This window comes from Symphalangus syndactylus, chromosome 21, assembly GCF_028878055.3.
Source record: "Symphalangus syndactylus isolate Jambi chromosome 21, NHGRI_mSymSyn1-v2.1_pri, whole genome shotgun sequence".
Lineage (NCBI taxonomy): Eukaryota > Metazoa > Chordata > Mammalia > Primates > Hylobatidae > Symphalangus > Symphalangus syndactylus.
This window is the reverse complement of record NC_072443.2, coordinates 25561093-25582986: the sequence shown is the minus strand read 5'-3', so window position 1 is coordinate 25582986 and position 21894 is coordinate 25561093. Positions and strand designations below refer to the sequence as shown.

Below are 21894 nucleotides of genomic sequence, written 5' to 3'. Positions count from 1 at the left end.
AAGTGCATGAGCCACGCCCCAAGCCCCATTGTTTATGTTCTGGAAAAAAAAAAAAAAAGTCTCTGTGAATCAGTAAATTTGGCAAATTTCTAGGTCAAACAGGTTTCTTCACCGTAGAAGTCAGAGGTTCTAATATGATAATGTCAATTGTATATAGCTAAAATTTTTCTGAATTTATGACTTCAGTGTATACTTTTATAATCAGTGTGGGACATAATACAATTTGGAAAATATTGCTTGAATACTATTTGAAGATTGAAAGTATAAGGAACTTGGTGGCCAGGCAAGGTGGCGCATGCCAGTAATCCCAGCACTTTGGGAGGCCACGGCGGGCAGATCTCTTGACGTCAGGAGTTTGAGACCAGCCTGGCCAAAATAGTGAAACCCCATCTCTACTAAAAATACAAAAAATTAAGCGGGTGTGGTGGCGGGCTCCTGTAATCCCAGCTACTCAGGAGGCTGAGGTGGGAGAATCGCTTGAACCTGGGAGGTGGAGGTTGCAGTGAGCCGAGATCCCACCACTGCACTCCCAGCCTGGGCAACAGAAAGAGACTCCATCTCAAAAAAAAAAAAAAAAAAATGTAAGGAGGTTTGTATAATTTGGCATTTTAAAACACTTTTCAGGAATATTCTCTATACCTCCATCATTTTACCTAATAACCTTTTCATTTGTACTTATTTGAAGATTTGGGGGTAACTTTCTGCCCTAGGAATGGACAAGCATGCCCTCGTTTAAGTAGAATAATATACCAAAAATCCCATGATTTCTGGAGGCCTAGCTCTGCGCTATTTTACTAGATGTGACTTTGGACAAGTTACATACCTCTTAGAGCTTTATTTTCCTCTTGTATAGAATGGGAATTAATTGTTCTCTTACAAGGATGATAGTGGGGTGTGTGTATATGTGAATATATACATAAAGCCTTATCCCTGCCCCCTCACCCCTACACCAGCATGCCAGGAGCTGGAAGTTGAAATCCAAAATCTTTTGTGAGTGGCTTGTATATAATCAACTTTTGTTAGATTGTATATGCTATTATTTCACACAACCCTAAAATCTCATAACTTTCAAAAACAAAAGATTTATTTTAAACTTTCATTACAAGTTTTGTAGTAGTCCTGTTCCAGGCTACAGATTGGTTTCAGCTTTTTTCATCTGAAATTCAGGTTTAAGAACAACATCCCTCTGGGAGATGCTATTCTTTGTGAGAGGGGACAAAGATCAGAGAACTGGTGCAAAATACTCAGTACCTCTTAAGGTTCTGTTCAGATATGGTACACATCACATGTGTGCAAATCAAATCACATGATCAAGCCTAATGTCACTGGAGTGGAGAAGTATTAGCTTGAGCCATATTAAATTGTTAATTTGTTTGGTTTTGTTTTGAGACAGAGTCTCGCTCTGTCGCCCAGGCTGGAGTGCAGTGGCACAATCTCAGCTCACTGCAACCTCCGCCTCCCGAGTTACAAGTGAGTCTCCTGCCTCAGCCTCCAGAGTAGCTGGGATTACAGGCGTGTGCCATCATGCCCTAAATTGTTAATTTGTGTAGGTCAAAAACAGGTGAATATTGGCAGTTTCATATAGTTTCTCTTGCATGAAAACATTGCAACTCACATGAAAATGGGTGGAGCTAGTCGTCTTATGATTGGAGAAACAAATAACTGGGAATAAATAAAAAAACATTACCTCAGCATGAGAACATCATTTATGACCTATATTTTTTGGAAAAATCAGTATATTTTGCATTCTAATCAACTCTACATATTTTATGGGATATGAGTGTCTGCACATGTGTACTGAAACATGTTTATGTACACAGACTAAATAATCTTTTGTTTTCAGTTAACAGTATTAAATTTGACTTCTTAATATTTTCATTGTAGGTATATTGAAGCAAGTCAAAGATTACATTAAACAGTGTAGCAAATGCCAGGAGAAACTAGATCGATCCCGTCCAATATCAGATGTTTCAGAAATGTTGGAAGAATTGGGACTAGACCTTGAATCTGGAGAAGAAAGTAATGAATCAGAAGATGACCTGAGCAACTTTACTTCATCTCCAACTACAGCGTCCAAGCCTGCAAAAAAGAAGCCAGTATCCAAACATGAACTTGTGTTTGTAAGTGGTACTCTCCAGTCAGCTTTAAGATTTGTAACTAGTGTACTAGTATTTGCAGCCTTGGTGACTTATTTTTCTCAAACCACTAAGACTGCTTATTGAACAAGACAAAATGGCAATGTACTGTGTTGTTATATAAGCTGAACTGCCTCTTCATTTATCATAAATGTTCCTGTTATTTTTTCAGAATGAACTTATTAATAATTACCTGTTGGTTTGTTGTTAATTATCCTCCCTCCCTTCTTTTATGATGATATATTGGTACAAGTAGACAGATTTACATTTCTGCAAGCAGTCTCTGGGTTTATGCCCCAAGGTAAAATTAATCTGGCTAGGTCTTGGTTTTTCACCTGCATCAGTTTCATACATCATCATATTTCTGATCAGTAAGAAGAGGCAGCCAGAAGTGGGATACAGATTTTCATTAGGTGAGGTACAATGAACATAGCAGAAGATAGGATAGGACAACATATCTTTTAATTTAAATAGGTAACAAAGAAAATATCAAATTATTCATACCTGGTAAAAAGGTAATATGTAATGTGTCTTGTTTTAAAGTTTGTTAAGGGTAAAAAAATACAGGTAATATATTACTCCTGCTCTCAAACTTATTTTGACAGGTTGACACCAAAGGAGTGGTAAAACGTTCTTCTCCAAAACATTGTCAGGCTGTCTTAAAACAGCTGAACGAACAGAGACTTTCCAACCAGTTCTGTGATGTTACTTTGTTAATTGAAGGAGAAGAGTACAAAGCTCATAAATCTGTTTTGTCAGCAAATAGCGAGTATTTTCGAGATCTTTTTATTGAGAAAGGAGCTGTTTCCAGTCATGAGGCTGTGGTGGATCTTTCTGGTAAGGGTTTTCTATTACTCTTGCTTTTTGTTTGTAATGACATTCTAGAAGAGGGAGATATGTGTGTCTTCCACACACAGACTTTATGCCAAAGTAAGAGAAGCCCACTGACAGCAGTAGAGTAATCTGTAGTGAAAAGGTTCTTTTCAGCAAGATTTCTGTGGTAGAGTTATGGAAAAGGGTGTCATTTCCTTTCACTATGTCTTAAGTGAGACAATTATAGCAGAAAAAGAATTTCTGGGATTTAAACCGTTAAAAAGAGTTTGAGTGAAATCCATAAGTGCAACAAAATTATTACATTAAATGAATATGTTATTTAAAAATTGATTGTTTAAGCTAGGTGTGGTAGTGCACGCCTGTAGTCCCACCTACTCGGGAGGCTGGGATGTGAGGATCGCTTAAGGTCAGGAGTTCCAGGCTGTGGTGTGTCATTGTACCTGTGAATACCCACTGCTCTCCAGACTGGGCAATATAACAAGACCCTGCCTCTAAAAATAAAAAGTAAATAAAAATTGACTTTTTATGTCTTACTTTGTGGGACATGTAATTATAGAGTATTTTATAAGTCTTTTGTTTATTAAAGATTAATCCTTAGAGTTTATTAAGTTCAATAATCGAATTATCAATATAGAAAAGTCAAAATTCCAGGTTTGTTTTTTGTTTGTATCATATTATTGTTGTAAATAAATAGTTCGACTTTCTTTTGGCTTCACTAGAATTTATATATTGGCTTATGAGTCAACAAATGAAAATTTAGGAAGAATTAAAATAAGTAGCATTATTTATACATTTTCTAATATAAAACTTGCTATAACTTTTGAATTACTTAAATCACTTTGAAATATTTTTTCCTTTTTGAAACAAAAAAGTGACTTTATCCAGGTATGTAAATTCTTAATTATTTAACCACTGATCCTTTTATGCTTTATTGTTTTTAGTCTTAACCTCTTCTGGGAAGATACATTTTTCCTTAGCAGTGGCTTTATGTTTATAGAAAGCAATAATAATGGCCGGGCGCAGTGGCTCATGCCTGTAATCCCAGCACTTTGGGAGGCTGAGGCAGGCGGATCACCTGAGGTCATGGGTTCAAGACCAGCCTGACCAACACGGAGAAACCCTGTCTCTACTAAAAATGCAAAATTAGTTGGGCATGGTGGCGCGTGCCTGTAATCCCAGCTACTCGGGAGGCTGAGGCAGGAGAATCGCTTGAATCCGGCAGGTAGAGGTTGCGGTGGGCTGAGATCACGCCATTGCACTCCAGCCTGGGCGACAAGAGCAAAACTCCATCTCAGACAAAAAAAAAAAAAAAAAAAAAAAAAGCACTAATAGCTTTCTCTATATAAATAAATATTTATTAAGCATCCACTGCATGCAAAGAACTAGCCTAGGCTCGTGGGGTGTACATATGAGCAAAAACTTTTTGGAGCTTAGAGTTGGCATTACATTCTAGATTAGTGGTATTTGTTTTTTTTTTCTGGGTTTTGTGACTCAAAGGACAAAATACGTCTTACACTGAGCCATCTGAATATAAAAACCCATCACAGGTTATTCTTTTGATATGTTTGCTTTGGAATTTTTTCCCTATATTTCATGCATCTGAAAGCATGAGTGTTGCTCTTTTCTGGTTTCTCAGCAGTTTATAGCAAATGAAATGTCTGTCTGAAAAAAATTACGGCACAGCATGCTAATATTCCAACATAATACATCATTTAATCTTCATTCCATATGCATATTTTTGTATATTGTTCAGCAAATATTATGTAAGTCAATCATAGGTGAAATAGACATTATTTTAAAAATGTTTGATTTAAATATTAAGTAGATAAGGTGGGCACAATGGCTCACACCGATAATCCCAAAGCTTTTCAAAGCTTTGAGGCAGGTGGATTGCTTGAGCTCAGAAGTTCGAGACCATCCTGGACAACATGGTGAAACCCTGTGGCTACCAAAATTTACAAAAATTCACCAGGCATGGTGTCACATGCCTGTAGTCCCAGCTACTTTGGAGGCTGAGGTAGGAGGATCACTTGACCCCAGGAGGCGGAGGTTGCAGTGAGCCGAGACCACACCAGTGCGCTCCAGCCTGGGCAACAGAGCAAGACCCTGTCTTAACCACAAAAAAAAATTTTATCTTAAGTGTGTCATTTACGGTATCTTAGTCAGCCATACCCCTAGATGTTGAAGTCCCCACCATAATTTTTCCTTCTGTTATAATTGTCCATTTCATTTGAGAGAGAGGATATTTTTATAAAGTTTTTGAATTGTAAAAAAAAAAGAAAAATTTGCCCTCTGAATGATTTTTCCCTTTTATTTATTTTCGGATAGTCCCTGAAACAGAATAGGTTCAGAGAGGCTCGCTCCTTTTATTTTTAGTTGACATGTAATAGTTGTACATATTTATGGTGTACAAAATGATATTTTGGTACATGTATACAATTAGTAATGATCAAATGAGGGTAATTAGGATATACCTATCACCTCAAACATTTACCTTTCTTTGTGTTGAAAACATTCAAAATTCTTTCAGCCCTTTTTTTTTTTTTTTTTGACAGAGTCTCATTCTGTCACCCTAGGCTAGAGTGCAGTGGTGCAGTCATGAACTCAAGCAATTTTTGGGCTCAAGCAATTTTCCTGCTTCAGTCTCCCGTGTAGGTGGGACCACAGGTGCACACCACCTTGTCCAACTAATTTTTTCATTTGTTTGTTTATAGAGATGGAGTCTCTTTGTTGCCCAGGCTGGCCTTGAACTCCTGGACTCTTCCAGCCTCAGTCTCTCAAAGTGCTGAGATTACAGGGGGTGAGCCACCATGCCAGGCCTCTTGTAGCTTTTTTAACATATACCATAAACTGTTGTTAACTATATACCCTGCAGTGCTATAGAACACTAGAAGTTGTTCCTTCTATCTATCTAGCTGTAATTTTGTATCAATCAACCTCCTCCTATACTCCCTTCCTGTCACCCTGCCCATCTTCTAATAACCATAACTCTTCTCTCTACTTGGATGATCTAAGTTTTTTTTTTGGCTCCCCCATATGAGTGAGGACATTTGGTATTTATCTTTCTTTCCTTGACTTACTTAGCATAATATCCTCCAGGTTTATCATGTTGCTGCAAATGACAGGATTTCATTCTTTTTTATGGCTGAATAGTATTCCATTGTGTGTATTTACCACATTTTTTCTATTCATCTGTTGATGAACATGTAGGTTGATTTCATTTCTTGGCTATTGTGAGTAGTGTTGCAATAAACATGGGGTGCAGGTATCTCTTTGATATAATTTCTTTTCTTTGGGTAGATACCCAGCAGTGGGATTGCTGGATCATATAGTAGTTATATTTTTAGTTTTTTGAGGCACTTCCATAGTGTTTTTCATCCTGGTGTACTAATTTACATTTCTATCAACAAATGGGAGGCAGAGGTTGCAGTGAGCCAAGATCGCGCCATTGCACTGCAGCCTGGGCAACAAGAGCGAAACTCCGTCTCAAAAAAAAAAAAAGAATTAGCTTTCCTAGGAATGGCTGAATTCACCATAATGATAATGTCAATGGGGAGTCCCCTCAGTTTTTTTCAGCCTGTGTCCTAACATCTCACAGTTTAAGGCTTCTCTTTATGTTTGTTCATCCTTCATAGGTTCTTTTGCATAAAGTACCACACTTTACATACCTTGAGTCAGAACTGAAAATTACAGCAAATATGGCTCTCAATTGTATATTTAAAAATCTCTAAGATAAATTATTGCATGAGAAAAGCAAAGTGCAGAAAAGTATGTGTAATATGACACCTAGTGTGAGAAGGCAGAATTAGAATAATTGCCTCCGTCTAGGTGTGGTGGCTCACACCTGTAATCCAAGGACTTTGAGAGGCCGAGGTAGGAGTATCCCTTCAGGCCAGGAGGTCAAGATCAGCTGAGACAACATGGGGAGACCTCCATCTCTTCAGAATATAAAAATAACCAGGTGTACGCCTGCCCTGCTACTCAGGTGGCTGAAGCAGAAGGACTACTTGAGCCTGGGAGGTCAAGGTTACAGTGAGCCATGATCAATCCACTGCACTTCAGCCTGGATGACAGAGCAAGGGCCTGTCTCAAAGTACCTAAATAAAAAAAGAAGGTCGGGTACGGTGGCTCATGCTTGTAATCCCAGCACTTTTGGGAGGCCGAGGTAGGCGTATCACAAGGTCAGGAGATCAAGACCATCCTGGCCAATATGGTGAAACCCCGTCTCTACTAAAAGTACAAAAATTAGCTGGGCGTGGTGGCGTGTGCCTGTAGTCCCAGCTACTCAGGAGGCTGAGACAGGAGAATTGCTTGAACCTGGGAGTCGGGAGGTTGCAGTGAGCCAAGATTTCGCCACTGCACTCCAGCCTGGCCACAGAGCGAGACTCCATCTCAAAAAATGAGTAAATAAAAATAAATAAATAAATAAAAATATTGGCTTGGCTGTATAACGAAATTCTGGAGAGCGATACAAATTCTTAATCATTCTGGTTATGGAATTATCACTGTGTAATCTTTTTTCTGATTTTTGATTCATGTGAATATTAAGAATTAAAAATGGCTTTGAAAGTGAATCACTGAGAATTTTAGAAAAGAAACTGACCTTGTTTTCCCACAGAAGAATGTAATACCTCACGTGTATAGTAATTATTTCATTCCTTACACCTGGTAGCCCAAGGACCACTCTTCCCCTCCTTCCCCTTTTGTAAAGAAGGTTGTATTGGAACACAGCTGCGTCCATTGGTGTACATCTGCTTTGCAGCCACAGTGGCAAAGCTGAGCAGTTTTAGCAGACATCTCATGGCCTGCAATGTTTATTATCTTACTCTTAACAGAAAAATGTTGCTAACCTCTCCCTTGGGTATTGTTTTTTTACTTTACTTTTAGTCATAGAATACTTTGTTCAATCACATTTTTATATGGACCACTATTACTTGGAAGTACAGCTATATTTACTAAAGTGCGATTAGGCGACAAGTTGGTTGAACCCTGCCACTCGTCTGTCTTCGTCTTTTTTTTTAACCCTCCATCCTCCAGCAGCTGTTTCTTGAGGGGAATTTGAGGAATCCCCAGGGTTCTAAGGAGTACAGTTTGAAAATGACTGCCTTACAGCAACTCTTGAGGTAGTAAGTCATACTATTTTCTATATTAGGTACTGAGGCTTAGCTCATACAAATGAGTTAGTCAAGGCTTAATAAGAAACCAGAACAAAATGCAAATCCAGGGATGATTAGTTACAGAACAGATGGTCATATTTGCCTTTGAATTATATTTTGTATTGTCATAATTCTGTATTGTTTCATTGGTAATTGACTTTTTTGTCTTTCTTTACCTTCTTTGTATTCATACAGGTTTTTGTAAGGCCAGCTTCCTTCCTTTACTGGAATTTGCCTATACTTCTGTACTAAGTTTTGATTTCTGTAGCATGGCTGATGTAGCCATCTTAGCTCGTCATCTTTTCATGTCAGAAGTCTTAGAGATTTGTGAAAGTGTACATAAGCTAATGGAAGAGAAGCAGCTAACAGTATATAAGAAGGGTGAAGTACAAACAGTTGCATCCACCCAGGACTTAAGAGTACACAATGGAGGTACAGCACCTCCTGTGGCTAGCAGTGAGGGAACCACAACAAGTTTATCTACTGAACTTGGGGATTGTGAAATTGTACTACTGGTAAATGGAGAATTGCCAGAAGCGGAGCAGAATGGAGAGGTAGGACGACAGCCTGAGCCCCAGGTTTCTTCAGAGGCTGAAGCTGCCCTGTCATCGGTAGGATGTATAGCTGATTCCCATCCTGAAATGGAGTCTGTTGATTTAATAACAAAAAACAACCAGACAGAACTAGAAACTTCAAACAACAGAGAAAATAACACAGTTTTTAATATACACCCTAAACTTTCAAAAGAGAATGTAATTAGTAGCTCGCCAGAGAGTAGTGGTGTGGGAAATGATATATCAGCTGAGGATATTTGTGCCGAAGACATTCCAAAACATAGGCAGAACGTTGACCAACCTTTAAAAGATCAGGAAAATCTAGTTGCATCAACAGCAAAGACAGACTTTGGCCCTGATGATGATACTTACAGAAGCAGGCTTCGACAACGTTCTGTTAATGAAGGGGCATATATTCGACTACACAAGGGAATGGAGAAAAAGCTGCAGAAACGGAAAGCCGTTCCCAAGTCAGCAGTTCAACAGGTATGATGTAAGAAGGGTTGACCTGTGTAGTTTTAGCTTTAGGTTGAAAGCAGTGTATTGATGAACTTATGGCTATAGTGAAAATTATTTGGGAGGTGAGATGGGTACAAGGTAGCAACTTAATGTTTTAAATGCCAGTATTAATAAGATAATGTGAATTTGAAACCTTTTTGTTAGAAATTTACAACATGACTTTAAAAATTAAAATTGAGTAGATTTACTTAGATTGTGATTTCTATCCCTTATTAGGTGGCTCAGAAGTTAGTTCAAAGAGGAAAAAAGATGAAACAGCCAAAAAGAGATGCTAAAGAGAACACAGAAGAAGCATCTCATAAATGTGGGGAATGTGGAATGGTTTTTCAGAGGCGATACGCCCTTATAATGCACAAACTGAAACATGAAAGAGCTAGAGATTATAAATGTCCAGTAAGTATTTGGAAAGCTAATTGAAGATAACTCTAATTCATAATATATAGAATCCAACTTACTGCTTGGTTATCTTTTCGCTTGTATTCTATGTCTTGTATGGCTATAAGGGTCATCTTCTGATTTAAATGTGCATGTCATTTACTTGCCTCCCAAAAATATTCAGTGACTTAGCCTTATCTCTGCTTCCTCCTGATACCGTAGTAAGACAACTGTAAAAAGATTGTTTAAAAAATGTAACTCATAAAAAGGCAGAACAGGAAATCTTGAAACAACTAAATTCTGGATACAAATAAATAGATGGAGTAACTTATTCAGCAGATTTGAAAGGGTTCACTTCCAGGTTTTTAGTGGGGAAAGCTAAGAATCAACCCAAATTGAATTGTAGAACCACCAAAATGTCTCAGGAATTAGTAGTGCTAGCTACCTTGAAAGCAGAAGCAATTAAATCACTACCCCTGTCCCTTTAGCCAAAGATCCATCTTCTACTCCCTGGAAAGGATAAAACCGTAACTCCACTGGGGAGTACTATGTACAGTGAAGCTAAACGCACTGTACTCAAAACAGGGAAGAGTAAAAGCATACTGAATGTTAAGTTCTTTTTTTTTTTTTTTTTTTTTTTGAGACAGTCTTGTTCTGTCACCCAGGCTAGAGTGCAGTGGTGCAATCTTGGCTCACCGCATCATCCACCTCCCAGGTTCAGGCGATTCTCCTGCCTGAGCCTCCTGAGTAGGTGGGACTACAGGCACGAGCCACTATGCCTGGCTAATTTTTTGTATTTTTAGTATATACAGGGTTTCACCATGTTGGCCAGGCTGGTCTCAAACTCCTGAGCTCTAAGGATCCGCCTGCCTCTGCCTCCCCAAGGTAGGGGATACCAGGCGTGAGCTACCACGCCCGGCCCAAGGTCTTTCTTTACTCAAGTCCCAGGATATAGGCATCTAGACCCTTAACCGTAAAGCAGAAAGATTTCTCAGAGATGAAAAATCTGAAGCCCAATAACAAAAGACAACTACTGACAAAAGCTCATGGTTGACAACAATCCCCTCCCCGCTTACATGGCAATTCCAGTGAATTTTTTAATGTCTTATTCTGAAATATGAACAGATATTAGGGATTATTGACTCATGACAAAAGATTTCAAGAAAAACAACTTTGGCTGGGCACAGTGGCTCACACCTATAATCATAACATTTTAGGAGGCCAAGGCAGGCAGATTGCTTGAGCTCAAGATTTCAAGACCAGCCTGGGCAACATGGTGAAACCCTATCTCTACAAAAATACAAAAATTGGCCGGGTGCAGTGGCTCACACCTGTAATCCCAGCACTTTGGGAGGCCGAGGCGGTTGGATCACGAGGTCAGGAGATTGAGACTATCCTGGCTAACATGGTGAAACCCCGTCTCTACTAAAAATACAAAAAATTAGCCAGGCATGGTGGTGAGCACTTGTAGTTCCAGCTACTTGGGAGGCTGAGGCAGGACAATGGCTTGAACCTGGGAGGCAGAGCTTGCAGTGAGCCGAGATCGAGATTGCGCCACTGCACTCCAGCCTGGGCAACAGAGCGAGACTCCGTCTCAAAAAAAAAAAATACAAGCATTAACTGGGCGTGGTGGCACACACCTGTAGTCCCAGCTACTTGTGGGGGGCTAAGGCAGGAGGATGGCTTGAACCCAGGAGGTCAAGGCTACAGGGAGCCAAGATTGCCCTACTGCACCCCAGCCTGTGTGACAAAGTGAGACCCTGTCTCCAAAATAAAAAAGACAATTTTGAGGAATCCAAGACTAGCGAGAAAACTAAAAAGAAAACAACTTCAGAACGTATGATTTATATAAGAGATAAATGAAAAATTACATTTACAAAACAACCAGGTACTGTGGTTTTTTTGGTTTGTTTTTTTCTTGAGACGGAGTTTTGTTCTTGTTGCCCAGGCTGGAGTACAGTGGCACAACCTCTGCTTCCCGGGTTGAAGCAGTTCTGCCTCAGCCTCCCGAGTAGCTGGGATTACAGGCATGTGCCACTATACCCGGCTAATTTTGTATTTTTAGTAGAGATGGGGTTTCTGCGTGTTGGTCAGGCCGGTCTCGAACTCCTGACCTCAGGTGATCTGCCTGCCTCAGCCTCCCAGAGTGCTGGGATTACAGGCATGAGCCACTGCGCCCAGCGGTACTATGTTTTTAAAAGGGCACATTGAGGCTGAGCGTGGTGGCCTATACCTGTAATCCCAACACTCCAACACTTTGAGAGGCAGAGATGCGAGGATCACTTGAGCCCAGCAGTTCAAGACCAGGCAATATAGCGAGACCCTGTCTCTACAAAAAAAAAAAATTTTAAATGTCATATTGGCTGGCCCGAAGTTAGTTATCTCAATTGACTGTTCACAGTTACAGATCGAGCTCCTTGTTCTACTCTTTACCCCCTTCTCACTACTGCACTTGACTAGTGTAAAAAAAAAAAAAGTCTAAAAAAATTTTATTAATATAAAGGGCACGTTAAAATAACTAAAGAGTATCTTAGGAATAAAATATATAGTACCATATAAAAAATCTCAGAAAAGTTGGAAAATGTAACTGATGAAATCTCCCAGAAAATAAAGCAAAAAGACAAGTTAGAAATGAGAGTGAAAGAAAATAGTAGAATTGGTCTAAGATACTCAGTATACAAGTATTATTTTCAAACAGAACATGGAAAACAATATAAAGAAAAATTTCAGAACTTAAGGATAGAAGTTTCGTGTTAAAGGAGTACACTGAATGCCCAGAACAGTGGATGAAAATAAAACTATATTAAAGTACATTATAAAATTTCAGAATCAGTGGACAGAAATAAAGTAAGTTGCCAGAGGACAAACAATAACATTGTCAGTCTCATAAAAAAGATAAGGATCAGAATGGCTTTAGGTTTTTCAACAACAGCAACAGAAACTAGAAGACAAAGCCACCATGTGTTTAAAATCTAAAGAGAAATGATTTCTGGCTTGAATTCTTACAGCCAGTCAGTCAAACTTTTAATTATTTATGATGGTAGAATAAGAGTATTTTCAGACATGCCAGGTCTCAAAATTATTACTTCCCAAATTTTCTTAGGAAGCTGTTGACAGACATGTTTCACTAAAATGAGCAAGACATGTTAAATGGAAAACATGGCATCCAGTTCAACAGAGTCCAAGGGATTCATCAAGACAATAGTGAAGGGGATCCCAGGATGAAGCTATGTGTCAGGCATAGGGAACAGTTAGCCCAGGACATAATGATTTTTTTTTTTTTTTTTTTTTTGAGACAAGGTCTTGCTCTGTATCCCAGGCTGGAGTGCAATGGCACTATCACAGCTCACTGCAGCCTCCATGTCCCAGGCTCAAACGATCCTCCTGTCTTAGCCTCCCAAATAGCTGGGACCACAGGCATGTACCACAATGCTCGGCTAATTTTTGTATTTTTTTTGTAGAGACAGGGTTTTACCATGTTGCCCAGGCTGGTCTCAAACTCCTGGACTCAAGTGATCCACCCTCTTCAGGCTCCCAAATGCTGGGGTTCCAGGCGTAAGCCACGACACCCAGCCCAGGACATAATGATTTGACAGAGATTTCCGAAAAGGTGATGGGTTTTAAATCTCATCCCAGTGCAGTTGGGGGCAGGGTTTGGCAAATTAGTAAGTGCAAAGAGAAATAAAAAGCAAGAAAGGAAAAGAATTACAGTGTACTGTATGTGGCCCAGTGGTAATAATATTTACATCCTAGAAATGTAAGCCTTGAGATTGGTCTACTCAAGAATATGATATAACTATATTGATAAAGAGGAGTAATGGAAATCATTTACATATCTAAGTAGGGAGTAGAGGAGTAAAAATGCAAATCAACTTCCATTATGTGTGTTACATAGAGTTACAAAGAGAAGCATCAAGAGAGAGTCATCCAAGCACAGCTGCACTTAAAAATAAAGTCAGAGATAACTCTAGAAGCAAAATATGGTGGAGATGGTTGGCCAGGAGACCAGTTTTACTTATTGTTTTAAAAAATAGGTTTTGCAGAGGGTAAGCATATATAACTTTGATTTTAAAAAGAACAAAACTTTCTTGAGTCTTCAACTATGAGATAAAATCCAAGGACCATCAATCACAGCCTTACCTTTCTATTTCCAGCCTCTACTCCTGTTCCACCTGATAACTGTTAGTACTCATACTAATGAGAGAATTCTTCTGTCTTTGTTTTACCATTCCTGAAAGACCCATTTCAAGCCTAACCTTGTTGATATAAATCTTGTGCTGTTGTTAGACTTTAGCCTCTGTAGAATAGGGATTGAGTCTTATCCCTTTTATCTTTACAATCTAGTACCTATTGTTTTTTACATAGTGTGTGTGTTTATTGATCTATATAATTGTAACAAAAACAAAGTCCAAATATGAGTTGAGTTTCAGTTAACATTTTGTAATGGAAATACATTTAGAGAGAATTTTATTTTTCTTTTAGTTGTGTAAAAAACAGTTTCAGTACAGTGCCTCTTTGCGAGCACATCTTATTCGTCATACCAGAAAAGATGCACCCTCTTCGTCCTCGTCCAATTCCACATCTAATGAAGCATCGGGAACATCATCTGAGAAGGGCAGAACCAAGCGGGAATTTATATGTTCCATATGTGGAAGAACTTTACCTAAATTATATTCTCTCCGAATACATATGTTAAAGCACACAGGTGTAAAGCCACATGCATGCCAGGTAAAGCTAAAGCGTTTATTTTGCTATTTAAAGAACATTAGAACTTAACTATGGGTGCCAAAGAGACTGGTGGGATATGTATTCTCAAGTCACTCTCATATTTGTAAAATGTCAGGTAAATTTATGACTTCTTTATTGCCTAGATCAAAGGTGATTCCCTATTGTGTTTTTTAATTTGCTCTCTGAAGTTGTAATTTGAATCTATTTAAGATGTTTGTGAAAACTTACTAGGGTCCAGAGGATGTATAGGGTGAAAAATAACCAATTTATCATCCCAGTCATTCCTTAACCTTCAACTGGACCAACCAGGACTAGAAAGGAACCCATGGCTTAAACAAATCTCTGTGGTCCGTAAAAGTCCTGCCTAAGCTGTGTTCTTCTCTAGAGCTAAGGATTGAGAGTACCTAAATGCCAAAATATGACTCAAGGGAAATGAATCCTCTGATTAGCCAGCTTTGGGCTATTTTGAACAGTGAAAAATTTCTAGTAGCACCTGTAGCCTTATATATGAGTATGACTCAGTTTGGGTTTTTTTTTGTCTGTTTTGCGACGAAGTCATGTTCTATCTCTCAGGCTGGAATGTAGTAGCATGATCACGGCTCACTGCAGCCTTCATCTCCCAGAGGATTAAACCATCCTCCCACCTTAGCCTCCCAAGTAGCTGGGACTACAGATGTGCACCACCACGCCTGGCTGATTTTTTTAAATTTTGTAGAGATGGGGCCTAACTGTATTGCCCAGGCTGGCCTCAAACTCCTGGGCTCAAGTAGTCTTCCTACCTCAGGCTCCCAAAGTACTGGAATTATAGGTGTGAGCCACTATGCCAGGCCTGACTCAGTATTTTTATTAAAAAACAGTTTTGGAACCAGTGAGATTTTTTTTCTTTCTGTATTTTAATAGTTTTTGGGGAAAAGGTGGTGTTTGTTTACATGGGTAAGTTTTTTAGTAGTGTTTTCTGAAATTTTGGTGTACCCGTTACTTGAGCAGTATACGCTATACCCAGGGTGTAGTCTTTTATGCCTCACCCCCAACTCACCCTTTCCCGAAAGTCCCCAAAGTCCGTTGTATCATTCATAGCTTAGCTCCCAATTGTGAGTGAGAACATACGATGTTTGGTTTTCCATTCCTAAGTTACTTCATTTAGAGTAGTGGTCTCCAATCATTTGAACCTGGGAGGTGGTGGTTGCAGTGAGCCCAGGTGGCACCACTGCATTCCAGCCTGGACAACAAGAGCAAAATTCCATCTCAAAAAAATTAATTAATTGGCCGGGTACAGTGGCTCACGCCTGTAATCCCAGCACTTTGGGAGGCTGAGGCAGGCGGATCACAAGGTCAGGGGATCGAGACCATCCTGGCTAACATGGTGAAACCCCGTCTCTACTAAAAATACAAAAAATTAGCCAGGCATGGTGGCACACACCTATAATCCCAGCTACTCCAGAGGCTGAGGCAGGAGAATCGCTTGAACCTGGGAGGCAGAGGTTGCAGTGAGCCGAGACCGCACCACTGCACTCTAGCCTGGGTGACAGAGTGAGACTCTGTCTCAAAAAAAAAAAAAATAATAATAATAATAATTTTTAAAAGAGTAGTGGTCTCCAGTTCCATCCAGGTTGCTGCAAATGCCATTATTTTGTTAATTTTTATGACTGAGTGGTATTCCATGGTATATATATACCACATTTTTTTTATCTGCTCATTTATTTATGGGCATTTGGGCTGGTTTCATATTTTTGCAACTGAATTGTGCTGTTGTAAACATGCATGTGCAAGTATCTTTTTTATATATCAATGAGATTTTTTAAAGACAGGGTCTTATTATCCAGACTGGAGTACAGTGGCATTGTCTTAACTCACAGTAAGCTCGAACTCCTGGTTTCAAGCAATCCTCCTGCATCAGCCACCCGAGTAGCTAGGACTTCAGGTGCATGCCACCACACCCACCTAATTTTTTTTTTTTTTTTTAAGTTTTTATAGAGACCCTGCCTTTTTATAGGTCTTGCTATATTGCCCAGGCTGGTCTTGAACTCCTGGTCTCAAGTTGTTCTCCCACCTGGGCCTCCCAAAGTGCTGGGATTATAGGCATAAGCCACTGTGCCTGGCCTCCAGTGAGATTTTTTTATATTTCTCTTTTTTGTACCTTTTTATTATTTTAGAAGAGAATGGGTTGAACTCTCATGTACTCTTCACTCAATTTCAGTAGTTACCAGCTCGTGGTACATGTGTTTTATGTATACTCTTATTCACTACCCTACTCCCACCCCCACCCCCACCCCGCCAGGTTTTTGTTTTTTTGTTTTTTGGAGGCAGGGTCTCTGTTGCCCAGGCTGGAGTGCAGTGGTGCAATCTCAGCTCACTGCAACCTCCACCTCCCGGGTTCAAGCAATTCTCTTGCCTCAGCCTCCTGAGTAGCTGGAACTACAGGCGCATGCCACCACACCCGGCTAATTTTTTGTATTTTGGTAGAGACGGAGTTTCACCATGTTGCCCAGGCTAGTCTCGAACTCCTGAGCTCAGACAATCCAACCACCTCAGCCTCCCAAAGTGTTGGGATTACAGGCATGAGTCACTGTGCCCAGCTCCGCCAGTTATTTTGAAGCCAAGTCCTAAGGATCACTTTATTTGTAAATTTATGTTTTTTTTGTTTTTTTTTTTTTTTTTGAGACAGATTCTTGCTCTGTCACTGAGGCTGGAGTGCAGTAGCGCGATCTTGGCTCACTGCAACCTCTGCCTCCTGGGTTCAAGTGATTCTCCTACCTCAGCCTCCCAAGTAGTTGGGATTACAGATGCCTGTCACCACACCTGGCTAATTTTTGTATTTTTTTTTTTTAAGTAGAGACAGGGTTTCACCATGTTGACCAGGCTGGTCACGAACTCCTGACCTCAAATGATCTGCCTGTCTCGGCCTCCCAAAGTGCTGGGATTACAGGCATGAACCACCACACCTGGCCATAAATTTAAATACCAAGTATTAGTTGGGCCTCTGGTCTTCCCATGTGGCACTACTCAGAATGTGTGGTCTGTGGATGATAAGTACAGAAATAGAGAGTAAACATGTAGAAACTGTCATAGCAATTTGGCATTGTCACATCATTTTTAACAAAAATTTTTGTGTTTAACAAAAATTTATCCCAGTGGATTGTGGAAAAGGAAAAAAATAATTAGTTCTTCATCACAGTTTGAAAAGCACTGTTCTAGTTGGTGTAGCAGGAAATGGTATATTGTTCTTGATTAAGCTTCCATGTCTCTTAATGTAAGGTATACTATTTACCAGTCTCAAGGATAGCATGAGGTTTGTCTGATTTTTACTATTTTGGGAATCTCTGGTGATCACATGGATTTAAGAAAGATAACAATATTTGTTGAATACTGAATCAGAAGAGGGGTCAACTTTCAAGTTGGTTTCAACTTTTACTTTGTCATTATGTTTTATTATAAGTTAAATAATTTAAATATTTATTTAAAATAATATATTCATTTTCTCTGTCCTCGTTCAGAAACAATCTCCCTTTTTGTTTTATTGACTTAATCACTCCTGTTCTATCTTAGGTCTGTGGAAAGACTTTTATCTATAAGCATGGTCTAAAATTACATCAGAGTCTTCATCAATCACAGAAGCAGTTCCAGTGTGAACTATGTGTTAAGTCATTTGTTACCAAACGGAGTCTTCAAGAACATATGAGTATTCACACAGGTAATGAGAAATTTATATTGACATAGTTACATTTCATAAACTATTAATGATTATGCTTTAATTATACCAGAAATTATATTGATAAACTGATAGTCATGTGTGCTCAATTTTGTATTGAGACAGTATTTTAAATTAAAAGTGTAGGCTGGGCGCGGTGGCTCACGCCTGTAATCCCAGCACTTTGGGAGGCTGAGGCGGGCGGATCACAAGGTCAGGAGATCAAGACCATCCTGGCTAACACGGTGAAACCCCGTCTTTACTAAAAATACAAAACATTAGCCAGGCATGGTGGCGGGCGCCTGTAGTCCCAGCTACTTGGGAGGCTGAGGCAGGAGAATGGCGTGAACCCGGGAGGCGGAGGTTGCAGTGAGCCGAGATCACGCCACTGCACTCCAGCCTGGGCGACAGAGCAAGACTCCGTCTCAAAAAAAAAAAAGCGTTTTCTTAAATCTGGTTTTACAGCTATGTTTATGTATAGAATATTCATTGTTTCCCTCAGTGTAGAAAAATGTGTGCTAAGTGTCAAAATCATGCATAATTTAAATCCAGGCATAAAGAAATGATCATGCTTTTAAAAAGTTAAATGGTAGGCAGACATAATTGTCAATATAGTAGTTGGCTTATATTTTTTGTCCATACATACTTATTTTTAGATATTTTAAAGCAAAAATGTGGGAATAGCCAATGTAGGGTAGATACCTGCTGCAACTTGTATTCAACTCTAGTACTATTACAATCCATAGATCATACAACTGTATCACATTCCTTGGGTCATACCCTCTGATAGTACTGTAGTTGTTGACAGGAAATGGGGATTTTGACATGGTTTATTGTTATTCTTAGATGTCTGCAAAATGTTATAGCTTCCGTGTCCCCTTGGTAAAGTAAATTCTAAAATATGACATAAAGAATTCTGTATATTAAAGGCCAGGCGTGGTGGCTCACGCCTGTGATCCCAGCACTTTGGGAGGCCAAGGCAGGCAGATCACGAGGTCATGACATTGAGATGATCCTGGCTAACATGGTGAAACCCGTCTCTACTAAAAATACAAAAAATTAGCTGGGCGTGGTGGCACGTGCCTGTAGTCCCAGCTACTCGGGAAGCTGAGGCAGGAGAATCACTTGAACCCGGGAGGCAGAGTTTGCGGTGAGCCGAGATCACGCCACTGCACTCCATCCAGCCTGGGCAACAGAGTGAGATGCCATCTCAAAAAAAAAGAATTCTTTTAAAAGAGGGCTGATTGCTGAATATGTGACAGGGTTTTAATTTTTTCTAATAGGAGAGTCCAAGTACCTTTGCTCAGTTTGTGGAAAGTCTTTTCATAGGGGCTCTGGACTCAGCAAGCACTTCAAGAAACACCAACCAAAGCCTGAGGTTCGAGGCTATCATTGTACTCAGTAAGTATTCAGTATGTGAGGCATTCAGTTAATTTAATTATGTTTTTACTCAGTTTTCAAAAAAATGTTTGAAGATAATATTAAACTGTAACTTCAGTTTACTCTTGATTTTAATGTCCTTTTTCTCTTGCCTAAGGGTTACTATTTTTAACATCTTTGAGATGTAAATTATTTACCATACAAATCACTCATTTAAAGTGATTTAAGATTTTCAAATGTACTACCTGGAAGTGGGGACTGTGGGAAAGAAGAGTCTCACCGCCAGCCAGTTTCTTTTCCCCCCTCCTCTTCATTTTCCAGATCCTCCTAAAATCTCTGTTATAATCGAGGTAAAATTCATATAACGTAAAATTAATCGGGCCAGGCACAACAGCTCAAGCCTGTAATCCCAGCACTTTGGGAGGCCAAGGCGGGCAGATCATCTGAAGTCAGAAGTTTGAGACCAGCCTGGCCAACGTGGCAAAACCCCGTCTCTACTAAGAATACAAAAATCAGCCAGTCGTGGTGGTTCACAACTGTAGTCCCAGCTACTTGGGAGGCTGAGGCAGGAGAATCACTTGAACTCTGGAGGTGGGAGGTTGCAGTGAGCCAAGATCACACCAGTGCACTCCATCCTGGGCGACAGAGTGAGACTCCGCCTCAAAAAAAAAAAAAAAAAAGTCATTTTAGGGTAGGCACAGTGGCTCATGCCTGTAATTCCAGCACTCCGGGAGACAGGTGGGAGGATTGCTTAAGTCCAGGAGTTCAAAACTAGTCTGGGCAGGCAGCATAGCAAGACCCTGTCTCTTAGGAAACAAAAAGCCAGGAAGCTCTCTTGCTTTTCTTTTACCTTTTAGGTTCAGGGGTACATCAGAAAGCTCTCTTACAGAGATTCAACAATTTTTTTTCTTTGTTAAACATTTGCCTGGTCACTATAAGCTTTTGGTAAGGTTGATTCTAACAGTTTGCCAGTTTGTCCTCTGCTTTCATGGAGAGATGGGCTTTTGGAGCTTCCTACTTGACATATTTGTTGATGTTACTCTAATTAGTCTTATTTTGAAACAAAGATAGTTTGTTATCAATACATTTTTAGTTATTAATGAGAGTACACCCAACCCAAACAGGCTTGAATTAAGTATAAAGTCTAGGAGTCTGGGTGGTTTAATGTAAACCGGATTCAAATTCATTAGCACTTGTTTTCTCTGAGGCACCATATGGACAAGACAATGGCAGTGGTTTCAGTCTCACATCCTCTCAAATTCCAAATTGTCAAACTTCTTTTCTGGTAGTTCCATCAAAGCCCTGAGGGTTACTCCAGTTATATCAAGTTAAGTCAGTCATCCCTGAGTCAATCACTATGGCCAAGGGAATGCTTTGTTGTGATTAATTTAGGCCCAAGTCATTTGCTCTATCCCTAGGGTCAAAGGTAAAGCCTACCCTCAACACATGGACTAAGAATGAGAGAGTTGAAATAGGGATCTCAAAGTGGGGTAATTTAGGAGAGAGAGAGAGAATGGTAAATTTCCTCTGTAATAACCTTTGGGAACTATGCATGATTCTTTCTAAAACATTTCTAGTAGTCTTAAGATGAAAAGAACCTAAACCCTGTAGCCTTTATGCAAGATTGGAAAATTAGGGAATTCTTTTAAGTTGAGATCATCTTTTGGAGTTCTAAAAAACTAAAAATAGTTACTGAGTTCTTGGAAACTTGCTTTAAAGGAATAAGATTATCCAATTGGGTAACTGAACTTTATTGCAGATGTGAAAAAAGTTTCTTTGAAGCTAGAGATCTTCGCCAGCACATGAACAAACATCTTGGTGTGAAGCCATTCCAGTGCCAATTTTGTGATAAGTGCTATAGTTGGAAGAAAGATTGGTATTCCCATGTGAAGTCTCATTCTGTCACTGAGCCTTATAGGTGAGTAAATTTGAGAAGGAGCTGAACTTAATTAATACATGTGTGTACTCTGATCGTTATGGCTACTACTTCTTTGGACAAAATAATTGGGTATTTTCCCCTATTTTAGGTGTAATATATGTGGCAAAGAATTTTATGAAAAAGCTTTGTTCAGAAGGCATGTAAAGAAAGCTACTCATGGGAAAAAAGGAAGAGCAAAGCAAAACCTGGAACGGGTGTGTGAAAAATGTGGAAGAAAATTCACTCAGCTAAGAGAGTACAGGAGACACATGAACAACCATGAAGGTAACTATACGTTGTACTATATGTATCCTTATAGAATAAAAGCCAGTCCAGTAGTGATTCTCCCTTTACCAGCTCTTTCACCTTCCTTGGTAAGAGATTAATTTCATATCTTTATTCAAATGACAGAGGTGATCCTGAACCTGAGTACCTAATTATTGTGTATATAAATAGATTGCTTTTTTAGTGAACTTAATTCTGTATCCACATTGTTATGCTGAACTAAACTATTTGAAGCCTCTGCTTTGAAGGAATGAAAGAATAAATGAGATTATGCACAGAAACTAAAATTTGTCTCAATCACATCTGTCCACAGGAAGATCTT

General features: G+C 39.4%; 1 protein-coding gene across 1 annotated transcript in view; it reads left to right on the top strand.

Annotated features, from left to right (window-relative positions):
* ZBTB11 (zinc finger and BTB domain containing 11) overlaps positions 1–21894 on the top strand; it is a 31703-nt gene that overhangs the window by 7067 nt on the left and 2742 nt on the right. Inside the window, exons 2-10 of the mRNA XM_055260590.2 lie at positions 1885–2120; positions 2741–2972; positions 8321–9165; positions 9415–9591; positions 14056–14301; positions 17848–17992; positions 19273–19390; positions 21129–21287; positions 21397–21572. Coding sequence (XP_055116565.1) covers positions 1885–2120; positions 2741–2972; positions 8321–9165; positions 9415–9591; positions 14056–14301; positions 17848–17992; positions 19273–19390; positions 21129–21287; positions 21397–21572 — 2334 coding nt within the window. The remainder of the gene's footprint in view (positions 1–1884; positions 2121–2740; positions 2973–8320; positions 9166–9414; positions 9592–14055; positions 14302–17847; positions 17993–19272; positions 19391–21128; positions 21288–21396; positions 21573–21894) is intronic.